This window comes from Anser cygnoides, chromosome 3 (assembly GCF_040182565.1).
Source record: "Anser cygnoides isolate HZ-2024a breed goose chromosome 3, Taihu_goose_T2T_genome, whole genome shotgun sequence".
Classification (NCBI taxonomy): Eukaryota; Metazoa; Chordata; class Aves; order Anseriformes; family Anatidae; genus Anser; species Anser cygnoides.
Window position 1 is genome coordinate 24,364,955 of NC_089875.1, and position 18,598 is coordinate 24,383,552.

The 18,598-nt window shown below is 37.9% G+C and overlaps 1 protein-coding gene across 2 annotated transcripts in view; it reads right to left on the reverse strand.

Annotated features, from left to right (window-relative positions):
• Window positions 1–18,598, reverse strand: part of NVL (nuclear VCP like) — a 41,079-nt gene that overhangs the window by 14,134 nt on the left and 8,347 nt on the right. For both annotated transcript variants that reach the window (XM_066993694.1, XM_013173946.3), the window contains exons 10-18: window positions 18,419–18,520; window positions 16,307–16,424; window positions 15,713–15,857; window positions 13,613–13,883; window positions 11,308–11,526; window positions 10,571–10,675; window positions 9,738–9,800; window positions 7,593–7,712; window positions 4,185–4,284 (exon numbers count right to left, since the gene is read on the reverse strand). In XM_066993694.1, coding sequence (XP_066849795.1) covers window positions 4,185–4,284; window positions 7,593–7,712; window positions 9,738–9,800; window positions 10,571–10,675; window positions 11,308–11,526; window positions 13,613–13,883; window positions 15,713–15,857; window positions 16,307–16,424; window positions 18,419–18,520 — 1,243 coding nt within the window. The remainder of the gene's footprint in view (window positions 1–4,184; window positions 4,285–7,592; window positions 7,713–9,737; window positions 9,801–10,570; window positions 10,676–11,307; window positions 11,527–13,612; window positions 13,884–15,712; window positions 15,858–16,306; window positions 16,425–18,418; window positions 18,521–18,598) is intronic.

The window sequence follows — 18,598 nt, forward strand, 5'->3', positions numbered from 1 at the left end:
GCTTCTGTGGTTCAGATGAACAGCTCTACAAAACTAACAAATCTGCTAAACGAAACAGAACTCACTGAAACTGGGACCATGTTTTAAGATAACAGCAGAAGGGGGATTTTACAAGAATTAATTTGAAAAAAGCTAGAGAAAAGACCATGAATATAACTGAAGACATCACTGCAATTACACTGAGCTTAAATCAGTATCAGTTTGTGGTGCTTCACTGATTACTCGTGTTTTCTCAGGTTAAATACAGTTCATTGGATTCCATGGTAACCACTGCTGATGCCTTGGCCAGCATTTCTCTAAAGAGTCTATAAACATTCAAGGCCTGAAGAAGTAAGAAAAGAGGAGAAAGCAGCAGTATCCAGTATTGCAACTCACACTTGTATCTAAAAAATTGTGGGAAATTACAGACCTTACTTAACTGTAGTGCTTTATGTTTTTCTAAGTGTTTAGTCTCGGATTTGAGGAAGGAAGTAGACTAAAAATAATACACTTATTCTGACCCAGAAAGTTTCTAACAGGACATGTCATTTCTGCCTCTTTCTCTCTCTCTTTTCAATGACATTGAAGTCTTTAAATATTTTATCCTCTCAGGCAAAGTTTGACAGTGTTCTGCATTTAGGTGCAAAGAGATTGAGTTGGGAATAATACTACATCCCTGCTAATTTACAGTAGTCAAGACAGATTTTCAAAGGACTTTCAAAGTCACTTTGAAAGTGCAAAAAACATTCAAATATTCTTCTTTTAAGCACTGATTAAAGGTTTATTTCAGTAACCCCAGAATAAGAACTACCACTTGCAAACCACATGCCCATTTTGACAAAATGGGAATCAGACAGTCCAGGTCCTTAAAAGCTACCAAAAAAACCACAGTTTTTTCTTTGGTCAGTCTTGAGCCATGGGACATAAAAAACACCGCCATTATGCAATGGACTCCTTGTCACAGGAGTCGCCTCACTAGAACAACTGTGCTAGGAACATATGTTGATGCTAAAACTGGCTAAGCCACTACCACCCTGTTACTATTATTCATTATAACAATATTACTGTGAGGTAAGACTCATCTTTTGGTACCACTGTCTCTGAAACTACAATGCTGACAGCATACACAGTTGTTATGAACAGTTACATCAATAAAGTATAAAAGCTACCATGCAAGCAACCATTTTAGAGAAGAAGCAAATTGCAAAGCTGTTTTGTATCCCATTAAATTACATTAACATGGATTAAAAAAGGATGGTATCTCATACTTCATAATACGGACCTAGTGGGAGAATTCGGGAAGCTCTGTGGGGACAAATTATTTAGATTTCTACTGTACAAATACCCACCATTTCTATTCAACCCAGCTATGTCAAGAAAATCTTTCATACAAATGTCAGACTTACAAAGAAAAAGCTTTTCAAACACTACAACTTGTATTGTTTGTAGGAGTTATTTAACTGCATTTGCCAACGTAAACTATCGTTCCCCTTCAGGTCTCTGCTTGGACATTTAGGTCTTAGGGCAGTAAGAGCATGGACTTCACTGTTACTACCAGCATTGTCCTCCTATTAAGTGAACAGATGATATTATCAAAACTTCATTTGGTGAACACTGCCTATTCCTAAGCCCAATAACTGTTAAATAAACTACACAAGTAAAAAATGAGTTTCCATGGTTTAACCACAACTATAGTAAAAAATGTTCTGGTAAAAGCTGCATCAATTGGAAGCTATATTTCTTCACACTGACAAATCCAGGTATCACAGCAGAAGTCTGTAGTCTAAACGTATCCAAAGTGTTACTCATATACATAACTGATATCCTTCTCAAGCGAGAGATCCATCCTATCCAAAACACATAAATAATTGCATCCTCTAGGAAAAGATGGATGTCCCAAGCTTTGCTGTTCATAAATGATTTATTACATTGGCAAACTCCTTTATGTAATTCATTTCCATTTACAAATTTTGCAGATACATTTATTCCCTTCAATTTGATGATTATATTTGCTATTCTTGCCTTAGGATTTTCTTTATGCAAGGCATTTTTACTTCATATTCACTTTTATATCAAGGTCATTTGCTAGTAATACACTGCTTAGTTCATGCCTTACGAATCTCCAGCTTTCCCTTATTTCAACCTTCGTTTCTCAGGAATATTTTGTAATTTTAACTATTCCAGTACTGTAATACAGTAAGTCTGAACAAGACTGAACAAGACAACAGTAACTTCTAACTAAAAATTAAAAAAAAAAACAATCCAGAGATTATACATACCAATATACAAGGGTAATATATGTCAATACAAAGGCAAAACTGCATCCCATGTGAGGCTTATAAAGCCACAGATTTACAATTGCATAGATGTATACTTCATATATGCATGAAAATAAGACCCACAAGCATGTACAGAATTAGTGTAAATCTACACAAGCAAAGCTGAGAATTAGTACAAACCTATGACACAAGTTTTTATATATTACAATTAACATCTGAATGGCATGCACTCTGAACTGGCCCTTATAAATCTACTAAACTGCTTCAAAATCTGTCAGTTCTTCACGACCTTCAGTCATAAAAGACTAGTCTATCCCAGATAACAGAACAGTCAGACCATGTGGGTGTTAAAGGATGCAGAAGGAACATTGTGTCTCTATGAGAGGAGTCATTAGCTCAGAGCAGTGCCACATGACATCCCTGAAAGTATTTGCCTCATTTACACTTGTGGTACACCTGAGATGGCACTGCAGGAAGTCAAGTCGGATGCTTCCTCAACTACAGAGGTTGGAATTCTCAGCCCAAGTTACCAGTTAGAGATCATTACAAGTTGACTGTAATCAGCAATTAGATACCTACTTCTAATGAAGCCCTCAAGAAACTAACTAATAAATCAACCTGCTTAATACAAATGATTGCACTAATATAACTCATTTAGTGAGAGATCCCTTTTCTAAGGAACCATGATGACACTACTACCAGCACCCTTGGTACTTTCAACAGTACCTGTATATAGATTTCCTATATTACACAACCTTAATTCTTTTTTCAACATGGGATTAGGTAGTTCAGAATCATCATGCTCATGCCAGGAAAACTTACTGCTCTAAATCAAAGAATTTCCATAGGCAAAGACAGATTAAGTATCTACTGTTCATACTTCACTGTGTAGACAGCTTGATAGTCTACCATGATGCAAAGAATTTGAGACAGAAAGATTTACCTCAAAATCTTTGAATTTTTGACTGTTGGAAAATACAAAACCACCGCACAACTGTCTATTCTAAGTGATTTCATACCAAATTTTCCATAATCTATAGGACCCAAGCACTTCAAGCATTTTAACTTCTTCATTTTCAAATTTACATCCAAAGTAGCTATGCTACTATTTTTCCTTGCTAAGTATTTTTTATCAGAATTCTACGGTTTGTCCTTATGTAACACATGGGTATATGAAACAATGAATTTTGTCCTGTTGTTACGGGTAATTTACCAAATACACAAATACTCATTCCAAAATTCTGCTACCTCCAACCAGTACGTTTTTACTACGATAGACTATTAACCATGTATTTCATTTCAGTTGCAATATTCAGAACAACGTTAATAATTGAGGAAATGCAACATCTTCAGGCATGTTTTTTTTTAGTAACAACATGTTTCTTTGCTCATAAATCTTGGCATCTAGATGGAGTTCCAATTCAGGAATAAACAAATTTCTTGCTATGGATAAAACAAGGGACTTCTCCGTAATACAAAACGAGGTATCAAGTTGGCTGTAAAACACACGATGTTTGTGAAGTAGATCTCTGTGTTTAGCTTATTAATTAAAGATGCTACAGGAATTGCAAAAGCTACCAAAAAAAGCTACCAAAAATTGAGAAGCCAGCAATCTTTTATGTTCCATAGAGATATTCCGAAGTTCAATTAAGTCACAGGTCTTTCTAAGTATTTTACAGAAGTGGTATCAGGTTCTAATTAAGACATGTTTTAAAGATGTTGCTTTATCTCATGCTGTCATTTGCAAGAATGCAGAACAGACTAAATATATTGATAAGAAGAGGTTCAAATTTGAAGTATTGTAATTTTAAGTACAGAACAAGGTTAATTAATGAATTTAAACATGTAAGAACACGTGATTTCATGACAAGAGAATTAATAATGTTTCATTTGTTGTTTCTCTTCCATATGTTTTTGGGTGCTTACCTGGCCTGTTTGTGGCAGCCATAATGAAAACCTGCTGACGATTCTCCAGACCATCCATCTCTGTGAGTAACTGGTTAACTACTCGAACACTGGCTCCTGACTTTAAAAGAACAAATTTGAAAAAAAAAAAAAAGTGAGAATGTGAATATTTTCATATAAAAGAAACAAAAGATTTACTAGCTCCCCACATTTACATACTACTCAAAAACACTTTTAAGCACCTTTAATATAATTGCATTTTGAATTTCTATTTTCATACTCTCAGCTTTTTCTACCCCAAATTTATGCTAACTATATGCTTGCCACACATATTACACTGGGCAAACCTTTTCTTCCCCCTTAAAAATGAAGAACTCACTTAAATACAGCTACAGAACTACACTAATCACTCTCCCACCTACCTCAACAAAAAGGCCCAAAAGTTCCCAATATTCAGGCTTGGAAAAAAGATGTTCTATAAATATTTAAACTTCTGAAACAGCAGTTTCTGCAACTGAGCTCATTGGAAAGGAATGACTCGTAGTCAAATGTTAACTCCGTAGTAATGAAATCATAGAGCCATAGAATGGTTTGGGTTAGAAGAAACCTTAAAGATCATCTAATTCCAACCCCACTAGACCAGGTTGCTCAAAGCCCCATCCAACCTGGCCTTGAACACTTCCAGGGATGGGGCATCCACAGCTTCTCTGGGCAGCCTGTGCCAGTGCCTCACCACCCTCTGAGTGAAGAATTTCTTCCTAATATCTAATCTAAATCTACCCTTTTTTAATTTAAAGCCATTCCCCCATGTGTTATCACTAAATTCCCTGACAAAGAATCCCTCCCCAGCTTTCCTGTAGGCTCCCTTTAGGGTACAGGAAGGCCGCTGTAAGGTCTTCCCGTAGCCTCCTCTTCTCCAGGCTGAACAGCTCCAACTCTCCCAGCCTGTCTTTGTAGGAGAGATGTTCCAGCTCCTTGATCATCTTTGTGGCCCTCCTGGACTCCTTCTAATACTTCCATGTCCTTCTTGTGCTGGGGGCCCCAGAGCTGAACACTGTATTCCAGGTGGGGTTTCGTTTCACGAGAGCTGAGTAGAGGGGGAGAATCCCCTCCCATGGCCTGCTGGCCACGCTTCTTTTGATGCAGCCCAGGATACAGTTGGCTTTCTGGGCTGCGAGCTCCCATTGCCAGCTCATGTCGAGCTTCTCATCAATCAACATCCCCAGGTCCTTCTCATCAGGGCTGCTTTCAATCCATTTTCTGCCCAGCCTGTATTTGTGCTTGAGAATGCCCCAGCCCACATGCCTATAACCAAAGATCCTAGAGATTCTATAAGATGCCTATAACCGAAAATCCCAGATATCCTACAACCAAACTGAATAAATTAATCTGAATTTCATTCTAAATCTGGGGAGACAGAGAGAAAAAACACAGGTGCTAAGGAACAACAGTTTTCATTAAACAGCAAAACTGCTTGATGATTTTGAAGAATGTTGCGCTATTATTTTAAACATACAAAAATAAATGTTATATGTTGCGTATAATATATCTGTTGCATATAATATATACCATATATTATATATATGTTGCATTATTATTATAAACATATGAAAATATACATTTGCCTACAGATAAGAAGAATATGTGGTGAAAATGAACATAGGCTTCAAAAAGCCAGTGGAAACTCCAAACATACTGAATCTCAATTACGATTCCCAAGGATTGTTACTGGTATTACAGCATGAAGAATACCGTCAGGAGTCTCCTGCCCAGACAATAGAATCATAGAATATCATAAGCGAGAAGGGACCCACAAGGATTACCAAGTCCAACTCCTGGCTCCACACAGGACCACCCAAAAATCAAACCATCCGTCTGTGAGCATTGTCCAAACACTTCTTGAACTCCAATAGTCTTACTGCCATGACCACTTCACTGGGTAACCTGTTCCAGTGCCCGACCACCATCCCTCAGTGAAGAACCTTTTCTTAACGGTTTAAAGGAGACTGTGAAGAGCCTGAGGTACATTTGGAAGAGTGTTACCAGCAGGTCAAGGGAGGCGATCCTCCCCATCTATTCAACCCTGGTGAGGCCGCACCTGGAGTACTGTGTCCAGTTCTGGGCTCCCCAGTACAAGAGGGACATGGGGCTACCGGAGCGAGTCCAGAGGAGGGCGACAAAGATTATCAGAGGGCTGGAGCACCTGTCGTACGAGGACAGGCTGAGAGAACTCGGCCTGTTTGGCCTGGAAAAGAGAAGACTGAGGGGAGACCTCCTCGATGTGTATAAATATCTGAGGGAAGGGTGTCAAAAGGATGGAGCCGGTCTCTTTTCGGTTGTGCTCAGCAACAGGAAGAGAGGCACCGGGCACAAACTGAAACACAGAAAGTTCTGGCTGAATATGAGAGGGCACTTCTTTACTGTGAGGGTGAGAGAGCACAGGAACAGGTTGCCAAGAGAGGTTGTGGAGTCTCCTTATCTGGAGATATTCAAAACCTGCCTGGATGCCATCCTGCGCAATGTGCTCTAGGTGATCCTGATCAGCAGAGGGATTGGACTAGATGATTTTCAGAGGTCCCTTCCAACCTCGGCCACTCTGTGATTCTGTGAGCTGTACACGCAACTAGTTGCTGCCTGCTGCTGCCACAGAAAGGAAACACAGCAAAGCCAAAGCACACTTGTTCCACTCCTTGGCTATCACCTATGCCTACTGTGGTGCCTAGTACTGGACACAGTAATCAGATTTAAAAAGTTTAAATAGATTAAAAGGATTAATCAAACTTTCTCTTTCCTACAGATTTGAAATACAGTCCTTCTGTTAAAGTCGTTGATGTCAGTATCTGAACAGAACTGTATGCAACTTATATATTGAAACAAGCATCTCTCTCTCAGCCATCAACCTACATGTACCAGTACAATATCATAAAAACAGACGCATTTCCTCTGCAGAAAAAGCAGCTTTCCATTTAACACACTAACAGTTCACACTAGAAATGCTTCCAAAAGTGGAAATTAATTCTAGATGTATGTAATAACTATTCCAAAGCAAAAATCAAGACAGAAAATTTAATGGGTGGAATGGTTCTGAAGTCTAATGCATTCCAGACCAGCTCCTGTCTCAAATATTTTCATGACCCAGTTCATATTGTTCAAACCAGTACACACTTCATGTAAGCATTACAACTGCATACAGGTGTCAGGATTTGGCCATAAATTAATCATGGTATTAAACTGCACTCCTTCATCTTTTCCTGGGGCTTTACACAGTCAAGGTGGTGAATAGCCAGCCACATTCTCTAAGTATTTTTTTTAATATATACGTACAGATACTAACAGAAGTATTAAGCTTTATAAAATATTTCTGTTGCTAGCACAATGCCACAAAAACTGTAACTAAGAATTTATTTATGGAAATATTTTGAGACTTACTTCACGGTCAGATCTCCGAGGGCACAAAGCATCAACTTCATCAAAAAATATAACACAAGGGGCTGAATTCCTGGCACGCTGGAATACCTGACGTACAGCACGTTCACTTTCACCAACATACTAAAACAAATGACAAAACACAGTGAAGCAATGTAAGACATGAAGATTTTACTAGGAAAAAAAACAGTTTTAAACACAATTTAAGATACTTTCCAAGGGAGAAGGACAACCTGCTAACTGAATTACTTCACTTAACTCCACTGTATCTATTTCCTTATTGTACTGGATTTACATGTGAACACGAATGTTGTCATTAGCTCACTTTTGACAGTTCCCAGTATACACAGATTTTAAGAGAATTCCTACTTTCTGGGGAATAAATCTGACTTGCTATCGTTTTGATGATGAGAATTAACAAATATAATCTTCACTAAGGACCTTGTTATTCTTAACTGTTTAAAAAACACCAGTGAGCAATTTGAACACAATAAATATCTGAAGTTCATTAAGTAATTGCCTGAAGATGGGGTAATTGGGAGATAAGGAACTGAAATATGAAATATAACTTATAAGAATCTCACTTTGCAATCTCATTTATAGAATTGCAAAATTTTCTCTTATAGAATCACAGAGTCATTAAGGCTGGAAAAGACCTCCAGGATCATCTGGTCTAACCATCCCCCTACCACCAATGTCACCCATCAAACCATGTCCCTAAGCACCATGTCCAACCATTCCTTAAACACCCCCGGGGAAGGTGATGCCACCACCTCCCTGGGTAACCTATTCCAATGCCTGATTACTCCTGAGAAGAAATTTCTCATAATTTCCAACCTGAACCTCCCAGGCCCTTCGCCAGCTCCGTAGCCCTTCTCTGGACACGCTCCAGGACCTCAATGTCCTTCTTGTAGTGAGGGGCCCAGAACTGAGCACAGCACTCGAGGTGCGGCCTCACCAGAGCCGAGTACAGGGGGACGATCACCTCCCTGCTCCTGCTGGCTGCACTGTCCCTAACACGAGCCAGGATGCCGTTGGCCTTCTGGGCCACCTGGGCACACTGCCGGCTCATGTTGAGGCGAGCATCAGTCAGCACCCCCAGATCCTTTTCCTCTGCACAGCTTTCCAGCCACTCTGCCCCCAAGCCTGCAGCGCTGCATGGGGTTGGTGTGGCCAAAGTGCAGGACCCGGCACTTGGCCATGTTGAACCTCATCCCATTGGCCTCTGCCCATCGACCCAACCTGTCCAGGTCGCCCTGCAGGGCCTTCCTAACCCCCGGGCAGATCACACTTCCCCCCAGCTTGGTGTCGTTTGCAAATTTAATGAGGATGCACTCAATTCCCTCATCCAAATCATCAATAAAGATATTAAAGAGGATTAAATAAAGTTAATGAACAGTCCTATTTCCTGCCTGATATCAGTATTTGAAGTACACAAAAAAGTTTGGGAAAAGAATAATCAAATCTAATTTTATTTTTAGTTTCCTTATCACTGATAAGCAGGTAAATGTCATAGTCTTCTGAGATATGAGCTGCATCTTGTTCAGTTCAACACATTCCCTTAACTCTAGAAAACACTGAATATACATTACAACAATTCTAAGCCCAGTGCTTCAAAAACTCAGACTACAGCACTTTTATCTGTTAACACTTACAATCTTTACAAGTTACTCTGATTAACTAAAATAATTGCTCTCCAAGGTTTCAGTTTTCTAGTAAGAAGCTAAAGTGACTGACCAAACACATTTCCAAACTTGAAAACTGAAAATTTTGATTATTGAAAGCTGCTAATTTGCAGTTACAGACCACCAATACTTCTCAGTGTTGATTTTTTTTTTTTTTCTTTTTCCTGATCTACTTAAGAGCAACGACGTCTGAAGTTGATCATTTAGAAATCCTACTTTACCCTAGTAAAGTATGCCTAGTATCTCACTAGACAGGTAATTTAAACCAAGATATACTTAAACTACCCAGTTAGCTTTTTCCCTTTCATGAGAAAATTTTCACTACTAAAAATTTTAAGCAGTGGGGTAAACAAGACAACTTCTGCTGCACCAGTATCAGTTGTGTAATTATTAGGAATTTTGTTTGCCCCAGGCTTTCAACAAGCATTCTATAAATAACAAAAGCACAATGATCAGTGCGTACCATATTTAGCAGTTCGGGACCTTTCACAGATATGAAGTTCAGTCCAGACTCATTTGCCACAGCCTGTCAAAAAGAGAAAGAGATGTACACAGAGAAAAGCATTTTTTCATGTATTCTTTGGTCCTGTCCACGGAGCTATTAAAAAAAAAAAGGAGAAAAGGAGCATAGTTGTCAACTGTGTAAAACACAGAAAACCGTACAAAGTATTGCTATATGCAGTTAAGAGTGGGAGAAGTTGAAGGATTTAGCAAGGTGTTCTCTCTTCAATGAGGCAGTGTGGGATTTTATTTATTTTTTTTATCACATACTAGGTGAAGAATTCTCAGTGATTAATGAGAGTTAAAAAGAAATTCATCTACATACATAACATTTGAAAATAAAGACAAGCAGCAATCTGGAAATCTGCATGATTTACATCCATATTTACAAGGGGAGGCTGTAAGAACTGAAATGCTCAAGGAGAATTATTTACAGTAAGACAAATACAAGAAATAAAAACACATAAAGTGCAGACTACTTCCAACTACATTAGTTATAGTGAAGTATTCTATAGAAATACATATCTACAAAATTAGTTTCTTCCTTTCTTTGCTATTACTTTCTTAATTAATTTAATATTTCAAGTTTTACAATATTTTTTTCTCATTTAAGCAAGATTGTAACTCTATACAAGAATATCAACTTCAGCAGAGAGGCTCAAATTTAATTTTCTGCTGAGAATTGCAAAAGTCCTCCATCAGACAGTATCATCCAGACTCAGTCATTCCCACAAAAACATCCACTTCAACAAGATTCTCCAGTAGTTTTTAAACATGTTTAGAAAAATTTATTACCTTAGCCAATAGCGTTTTGCCACACCCAGGAGGCCCTGCAAGCAGAACACCAGCTGGAGTAGTCAGGCCCAGAGCTTTAAACTGCTCTGGATTCCGCACAGGTGCCTATACAAGAAATTATCATAATTATCTGTGACAGAAGGCTAACATTAAACTTTTGATTTCAGTTAGAGATTAATGAAAATTTGTTTAAAGTAAGTTCTTTATTCCAACTCTTTACAGGCTAAATGAATAAACAGTCAGTCAGCATCTTATCTTGCATTGATAAATACCTCCAAAATGGGAGAAACACCATTATTCAGAGACAAAGACTTTATCTATCCAAGTTCTCACCTTAAGGTGTTAGTGTTAAGTACTGGTCTGACCAGCAGTGAGGCTGCTAACTGTCCAGCTAAGCAGTGTCAAGTTCTTCATGTAGCAATTGTCTAACTAGGGTTATCGGTACAAAACGTTTAGAATACTTAAGATTTAGCAATAATGAACATATTGAAAAATGAAACCTTGAATACAACAAATGAAGTGTTTAACACATGCACTAGACTTGTAATAAATTTGAAAGCAGGTTACAGAAGTCTATTTTAAATGAAGATGTTGCAAAATTTCTGTTTTGTAGCACGCTAGAACTCATGGGCAGCACGCTATACCTTAAATAAATTTGAACAAAGAAACCGAGATATTTTTATTTTCTGCATAGCGGGAGGTGTGAAAAAACCTTTGAAAGTAATGTTAACACATACCAATATTGCCATAGTCAGCTCCTCCCGAACATCTTCCAGGGCTCCAATATCTGCCCATGTTACATCAGGAATTGTGACAAAGCCTTCTCTCTTGGCAGAGGGTTGCACTGATGACAATGCAACAATAAAATCATTCATCTCAATGCACAGCTTCTGCAGCTGCTCCTCAGGCAAAGGGTCTTGCTTCTTCAGCAAATCCAAAAGTCTCTGTAATTCAACCTGCGGGTATATTGAATAGCAGAGAAAAGATTATGCAAGTAATATTTTAAGATTTTTTTTAGGGCTTTTTCAGAGCAATACTTTCTGTAAGTATAATATTAATTACTATAAAAGAAATTATTATGTATAATACACATAGAATGTGTAAGATACCATTAAAAACTAACATTAATGAAAATACTCCAGGAAAGGACTAAATAAATTTACCATTTATTCTGATTTTAGTATGAAATGGCTCTCAGAAGAAAGCAAATAACTCTGCCAAACAGCAAAACCTTAAAAATTTGTGGAATATTCGATTACATATAAACCTTTAAAACTCTTAACATACACTTTTCAGTCACAAGTGTTTATTTAAACAATCTGATTTCAAGTCATCAACTCAATTCCTCAAGCTGATTAGACCTGGTTTTGTAACCAGGCCCTTATAAAGTCTGGGAAACACAATACAGATATAGCAAAATGCTTTTCAAATTTTTCCATCTTGCAAAGTACAGTCTGCCAAGAAGCGTGGGGACAGACAGGTATGTTCCAATTACTGAAAATTGGATCCTTGTTGGGGAAAAACTATCTGAGAAAATACTTGATCAAAGAACTTTATATCTTCACGACATAAATATAACCCAGCTGTAATATGGAAAGGCATTATTAAAGCAATGCGATATTGCACCTCAAGTAAAACCACTCCAGGATTTTCATTAAGATAAAGGAAATAAAAAGTTGCAAAAACCTTTTTAGTTGCCACATTTTCCCTACAGGAGAATATGGGATATAGCATTTTATATTGGATGCAACTAAGATAGCCCACAACGTAGCTGAGCACAATGAAGTGTTGAGGTACAAGTGCTTACAGTGCACAGTATTCCCTCTTTAAGCCCTCCCTCTTCTTCCTAACAGAAGTATTACGAGAAACCGTGAAATAGCCAAGACCACTGGGTTTGTTTATTGAATTGTGTGAATTATTTTTAAAGGTTTTTGTAAGTTTATTTTTCTATGATAAATATAATATCACTGTTTTAATGACAATACCCTATATTAGACAATGTCAACCTCCTGCCAGCTATCAAAATATGTCTCTGTTACAATTAGACTTCCTTATCCTTAGTAACTCCTTTGATCAGGGTGATGTTTTTAAAACTGCAACTACCTGTCCCTCCCCCTTTTCTTTTGGCTATTTCAGGCCCCTGGAGACACTGAGAGGTATGCAGTATGACCACATTACTCTAATAAAAAGTCTTGCTAAAGGTTTTTACACTGTTTTTTCTGTTAATTACATTAACAGTTTTCTTTGACAGTCCTTCTAAAAACAGAATCCAATTACATGGTGCATTTAAAAATTCTTTCTTTTACTTCTTCAGACAAACCTTTAAGAATTCAACATATAACAACACACAAGCAAGGAATATGCACATACAAACTCAAAATTTTGAACAGTAGGTCCAGAAATCTCTATATAAAGACATTAAGGTTCACTGACAACAGCATGTCACGTGTGGCATAGAATAATTCTGGCATTGCAAACAATATTTTTTTTTTGCAAGATTTCCAGCTGTGCTGCGTGTTAATAGATACTTTCTCTGCAGCTCAAGTTTCATTTGCTAATCCAACTTTTCTTTTGGATGGTTCTTAAATACCTCTTCCTCAAACTTGCTATAGGTACTACTGCATGCGATTTAATTCATGTAAACGTGTAGCTGGAGGGAAAATGTAGACAGCATAAAAATTTGTAGACTTTGGCTAGCTGTAAGTATAACAGGTCAGCAAAGAAACAGAGGCATTGTGACAGCTATTTCACTGAGGGCACAGCAAGCAGCTTGGTAAAAAAAAAAAAAAATTACAAAACCACACACCTTGTGTAAAACATTAACATCATTTTTAGAAGGCCTAGTTTTTGGGAGCCTGTTGTTCAGAGCCATTAATTGGGTCATTAGGAATGAAGTTTCTGGCTTCAGAGCTGATAGATCTATAGCTAAATTTAACATTTCACTGGTCATACATGTTTAAGGATTTATGAGCAAAGGCTTCCACAGTTCTAAAATAGTTCATTTTTAAGACATTAGAGGTAAACATTTCAAAGAACAAATACCTTAGAAGGAAGCTGTAGCTGTTTGGCATCCTCTTCCACCTGGATTTCTGTTCCTATTCCCACGCTTTCTTCAGCTGTGTTTCCTCCTGCCTGTACGTAGTTCTTTTGCCACTTCCCAGATTTTATCAGGACCCTGTTCACTGTGCATATAGCTGCCTCACGACAAAGTGCCATCAGGTCAGCACCTACATAACCTGGAGTCAGACGGGCTAAATGAAGGAAGTCAAAGGACTCTGGGAGCTTAAGTTTTCGACACAGTGTCTGAAGAATTCTGATGTAGAAGGGAAAAAAAGAACAGTGAAACAAAGATGCAGCTGTGGCCTTTTCTTACTTTCATACAAAGACGAACAGCATTTATTTAAGGTCTCTTTCAACTCACATGAACTGAAGTAGTACAGTGGGAACAGTTCACGCTCATCTAGAAAGTTACTAAACTGAAATCTACAAAACTATGCTATGTATTTCCTTTCAGCGCTTAAATGAAAAACAACAGTATCAACCATGTAATGTCATTTGAGTGGGGAAAAGCTAGTTTTGGTGACTTTAAACATTATGGATTCTTTAAACGCTAGCTTATGATTCAAAATTGACAGACTAGATGTCAGAGTCTATCATGGACATGCACAGGTTATCCATTGAGATATTTAGCTGCCTTGTATTCCTACACAACCTTAGTCTGTATTCTGTCTGCTCCATCCCACTGCTTTATTTATTGAAAATCATCCACAACAAAGTATTCTGTGAGAAGCAGATGAAATCAGACTGTGTGAGGAACTCTCATCCTTTCCTCCAGTAGTGGGGATCAATACAGAAGGGAACAGGCAGACCCAGCAGATCATCACATGGCTCCAAGCCTGGTGCCACCAACGTAATTTTGGGTTTCTTGATGATGGGATGGTTTACATGACACCAGGCCTAATGGTTCCTGTTGGGAAGCACCTTTCTCAGACGGGGGAAAGGATTTTTGCTCAGGAGATAACCGGGCTTTAAACTAAATTTGAACAGGGAAAGGGATGAAAACAGGCCTGCCAGCGATAAGTTATGGGACTGCACGCCAAAAATTGAGATACTGCAAGCCAGCAAGCAAGACCTTTCAGTCCGCCCCATGAGGGACTGGGTTCAATGAAGCACATCTGAAATATTCCTACACAAATGCATACAGCATGAGAAACAAGCAAGAGGAACTAGAAGTCTTGGCCCAGTCGAAGAGCTACAACATTGCTGGCATAAGCAAAACCTGGTGGGAAGAGGCGTGTGACTGGTGTGTTGCAATGGACGGTTACAGGCTGTTCAGAAGGGACAGGCTCTGTGTAACAGAGGCAATGGACTGCATGGAGCTTGCAGTCAGCAATAATGCAGTTGAGAGCCTCTGGCTAAGGATCAAGGGAAAAGAAAATAACGGGAATGTAGCTAAAGAAAATGTAGTCTACTATAGACCACCCAGCCAGGATGACGACACTGATGAATTATTCTTTAAGGAACTGAGAGAAGACTTCTAGATCAGTTGCCCTTGTCCTTACGGGGGACTTCAACCTGCCAGATGTCAACTGGGGATATCATCTAGCTGAGACAAACAGGTCCAGGTGGTTACTGAGGCACCTAGATGACAACTTCTTGGTACAGGTACTAGGAGAGCCAGCTAGGAAAGGTGCCTTCCTAGACCTAGATTGTTAACAGAGAGGGTCTTGTGGGCAAAGTAGCGATAGGTGGAAGCAAGGTTGGGTGACATGGGAGGACTACTGGGATGCTGCTTGCCTTTGTAGGGAGAGAATTCATGTGGCCAAGGCTCAATTAGAGTTGAAGCTGGCCAGCAGCGTGGGGGACAATAAAAAAGGCTTTTTGAAGTATGTTAATAGGAAAAGGTGGACCAGAGCAAACGTTGGTCTGATAATTGATGAGGATGGTCACCTCCATATGTAGGCACAGCTACTAAAACAAAGAGTAGATGCACACTTAATTTCTTCTACAATTTTCAATGTGCGCTGATATGTATGTGTGTGCAGACACAAAAAGGATTAAACACAATAAAGTACTTTTCCTTAAGTTGTTAATATACATTTTTTTAAAATAATAAAGAAAGTTAAACTTTATAACACATACTTTTCTCTTGCTGCTTCATCTGGTATTCCTAAACAAATTTCTCGATCAAATCTCCCAGCTCGTCTCAGTGCAGGGTCCAAAGAGTCAGGTCTGTTAGTTGCTCCAATAACAAGGACCTGGGCAGTGGCAGCCAAATTATTCAAGTCTAAAGGAAGGAAGGAAGGAAGTTAATGCCCATAATCACCTTCTCAACTTCATTCTGATATCTATGCTACTGTGTTTCTGGTAGCACATGGTAATATTCAGAACAGCACAGACAAAATAACCAGCAGGCACACTAAGCTGATGCTCATCCTTATTTCTACTACCTAGGATAGATATATTTCAAGCAGAAATATGCATTTCAAATAATATTTGACATATTTTCCATTAATGTTTATTTACACAACAGAGAGGCTGTGAAAATATAATAATATCCACTCAAATTTATTAGAAGCTTTCCCCTCCTACCCCATAGAGGTAAACTGTGTCAAAACATGAAAAATGATTACTGCTATCTCCACAAAAGTAATTAGGAGTCACTATGGAATGAAAGAACATAATGAGACTGATAACTAGAAAGTTTAACTTAGTACAAAAGTTCCTGAAACTGACCGTCCATACAAGTTAGGAGCTGGGCAACAATTCTCCGCTCCATGTCCTTCGATGCAACTTCTCTTTTTGGCGTGATCGCATCAATCTCATCAATGAAAAGGACACATGGTGCATTGGACTAGGAACAAGAAATATTAATAATTACCAAATTACGCTGACATATTGTATTACGAGAGGGAAATAATTTTTGAGATTTTGTTTTATAACTGTTACTCTGAGACTTCTGCACGCACTAAACAATCAACCTCTCCCAGAATAATTTTGTTGTTATTTACTATCTGGAGAGCTGTCAGATTATGAAACTGCTGAACTGAGGCTGTGAAATAACTAAGGCAAAGGGATTCAAAATGTCCCTATATACTGATTACAAATTAAATATATCTCTGTGTTCCTTCATGTTTTCCATCATTATTATTATTCTATTGTCACTGCTTACTTGCTTAAGTCCAAAGAATAAAATCAGACAAAAAAGGTCTCTTTTGTGTATTTGGTTTTTCATATTAGTTTTAATATTAGATCTGTGGAACTTCAAGAGCTAGCATTAATGACACTCATGATGAAACAAAGAGCTGCAGGTGGTCACGAAAACTTGAAGTCTGTCAACTTCAAGATTACTGCAGAGATGAACCATGTTCAAAGAGTAAAAATCAGCAGTGAGCAACGCTAACAAGTGTTCTAACGTTCCAAGCACTTCACATTGATAAAAAGCCAACGCTAACATAAAATAATAATTAGTGTAACTAACAGAATAGCGTTTAACTGACATAAGATTATTAATACCATCAAAAAAGTACTTGTGATGCAGAGGAATACTTAAGGAAAACACTAGAATCATCATCAAAAAAAGTCTAAACTTCCATACAAAAATAAAGCATTTTAAATCCCAGCCGTTTTATCAGGCACCAACTGCGCCATCTAGCTGTCATTCAGTTTTTCCTTCACCTGATGGAGGAAAAAAATACAACTAAACCATGAAGATTCATTCCACAGTACGTGCATAAGGTACGGTTGAACTGTCTTTTTTACTCCTGCACAAAAATTTAGTACAAAAAACAAGTGGAAAGGCCACTTAAATGCAAGGGACTATAACAAAGGCAACAGTTTTGATTTTTTAAAATATATTTCATACAACATATTTATTCAAAAATAACTTTTATAGCAACCACCATACATACAAAAGGTATTTCAATCTAAATACTCACTTATTTAATTTTCTTCAACACAACATCTTATCAAAGCTTTCTAAAAAATTAAATTGTAATAGAAACCTGAAACATAATAATCTAACAGCTTCAAAATTAATTATTTTGCCCTGTTTAGCATTCTTTCATACGTAGTTTAAACATCAACATACAGTTGTGGGGGAGGATAGAATGAAGAAGTAAAGCTGGAAAACCAGAATATTCTCAGAGATCAGAAACACAAAACCGTCCTCATGAAACAAAAAATTAACCCCGTTAAGAAAATCTGCATTCATTTCAATTAAAATTACCTTAACCTGTCTGCTTTTCTTTGCTTCTTAACAAGTCTGAAAGTTGCATCAATATCTTATTACAAGAGTGGCTAATCACTATCTATCTGATAGTCTGTCAAGCAGCAGCTTAGTTCTCCTGTGTTTCTAATGCTGATATTAAGACAAAGCAAGACTTCAAATGGCTTTTGACATTGGAACAGGACTTTACTCTTACTTTGATATTTGTTCCAATTTCTTTCTTTATGCCTAAAGGCCCAAAGTCTTAACTCAAATGCAAAATCAGACAAAAATAACAACAACAAAAAAAAAGGCACAGTAAACTGCCCTTACATCTTTTTTAGTTTTTATAAATCACTCCAAGCAGCTCCAAGTAGGTAAATAATTTATGTTGCTCCCATTACTTTGACATGATGAACTTTTGTCAAGATTTTAGAACAGAAATCTTTGTGTTCTGTGACGGCATGACATTTAGTACAATGGAATTCTGGTCACAGCAAGGGAGACACTATGACTTGTGTGCAGCAATATAAAGATTCAGTCACTAATAATTCACTCAAATTCAAACCACAGCAACGAAGGTTGAATCTTTACAAAGAAAAGGACAAACAATTCAGTATTATTTCTCATGGGTGTCTCACCACAGCCTGATCGAACAATTCTCTCAGTTTCTGCTCAGATTCTCCTGACACTCCAGACACCATTTCTGTTGCTGCCACTTTCAACATCGGGAGCTCAAGTTCCTGAAAGAGACAAGGAACGTTGTATGATATAGCCAGAGGTTAGGAATGCTGGCTGTCCTAGAGGACAAATATTTTCCA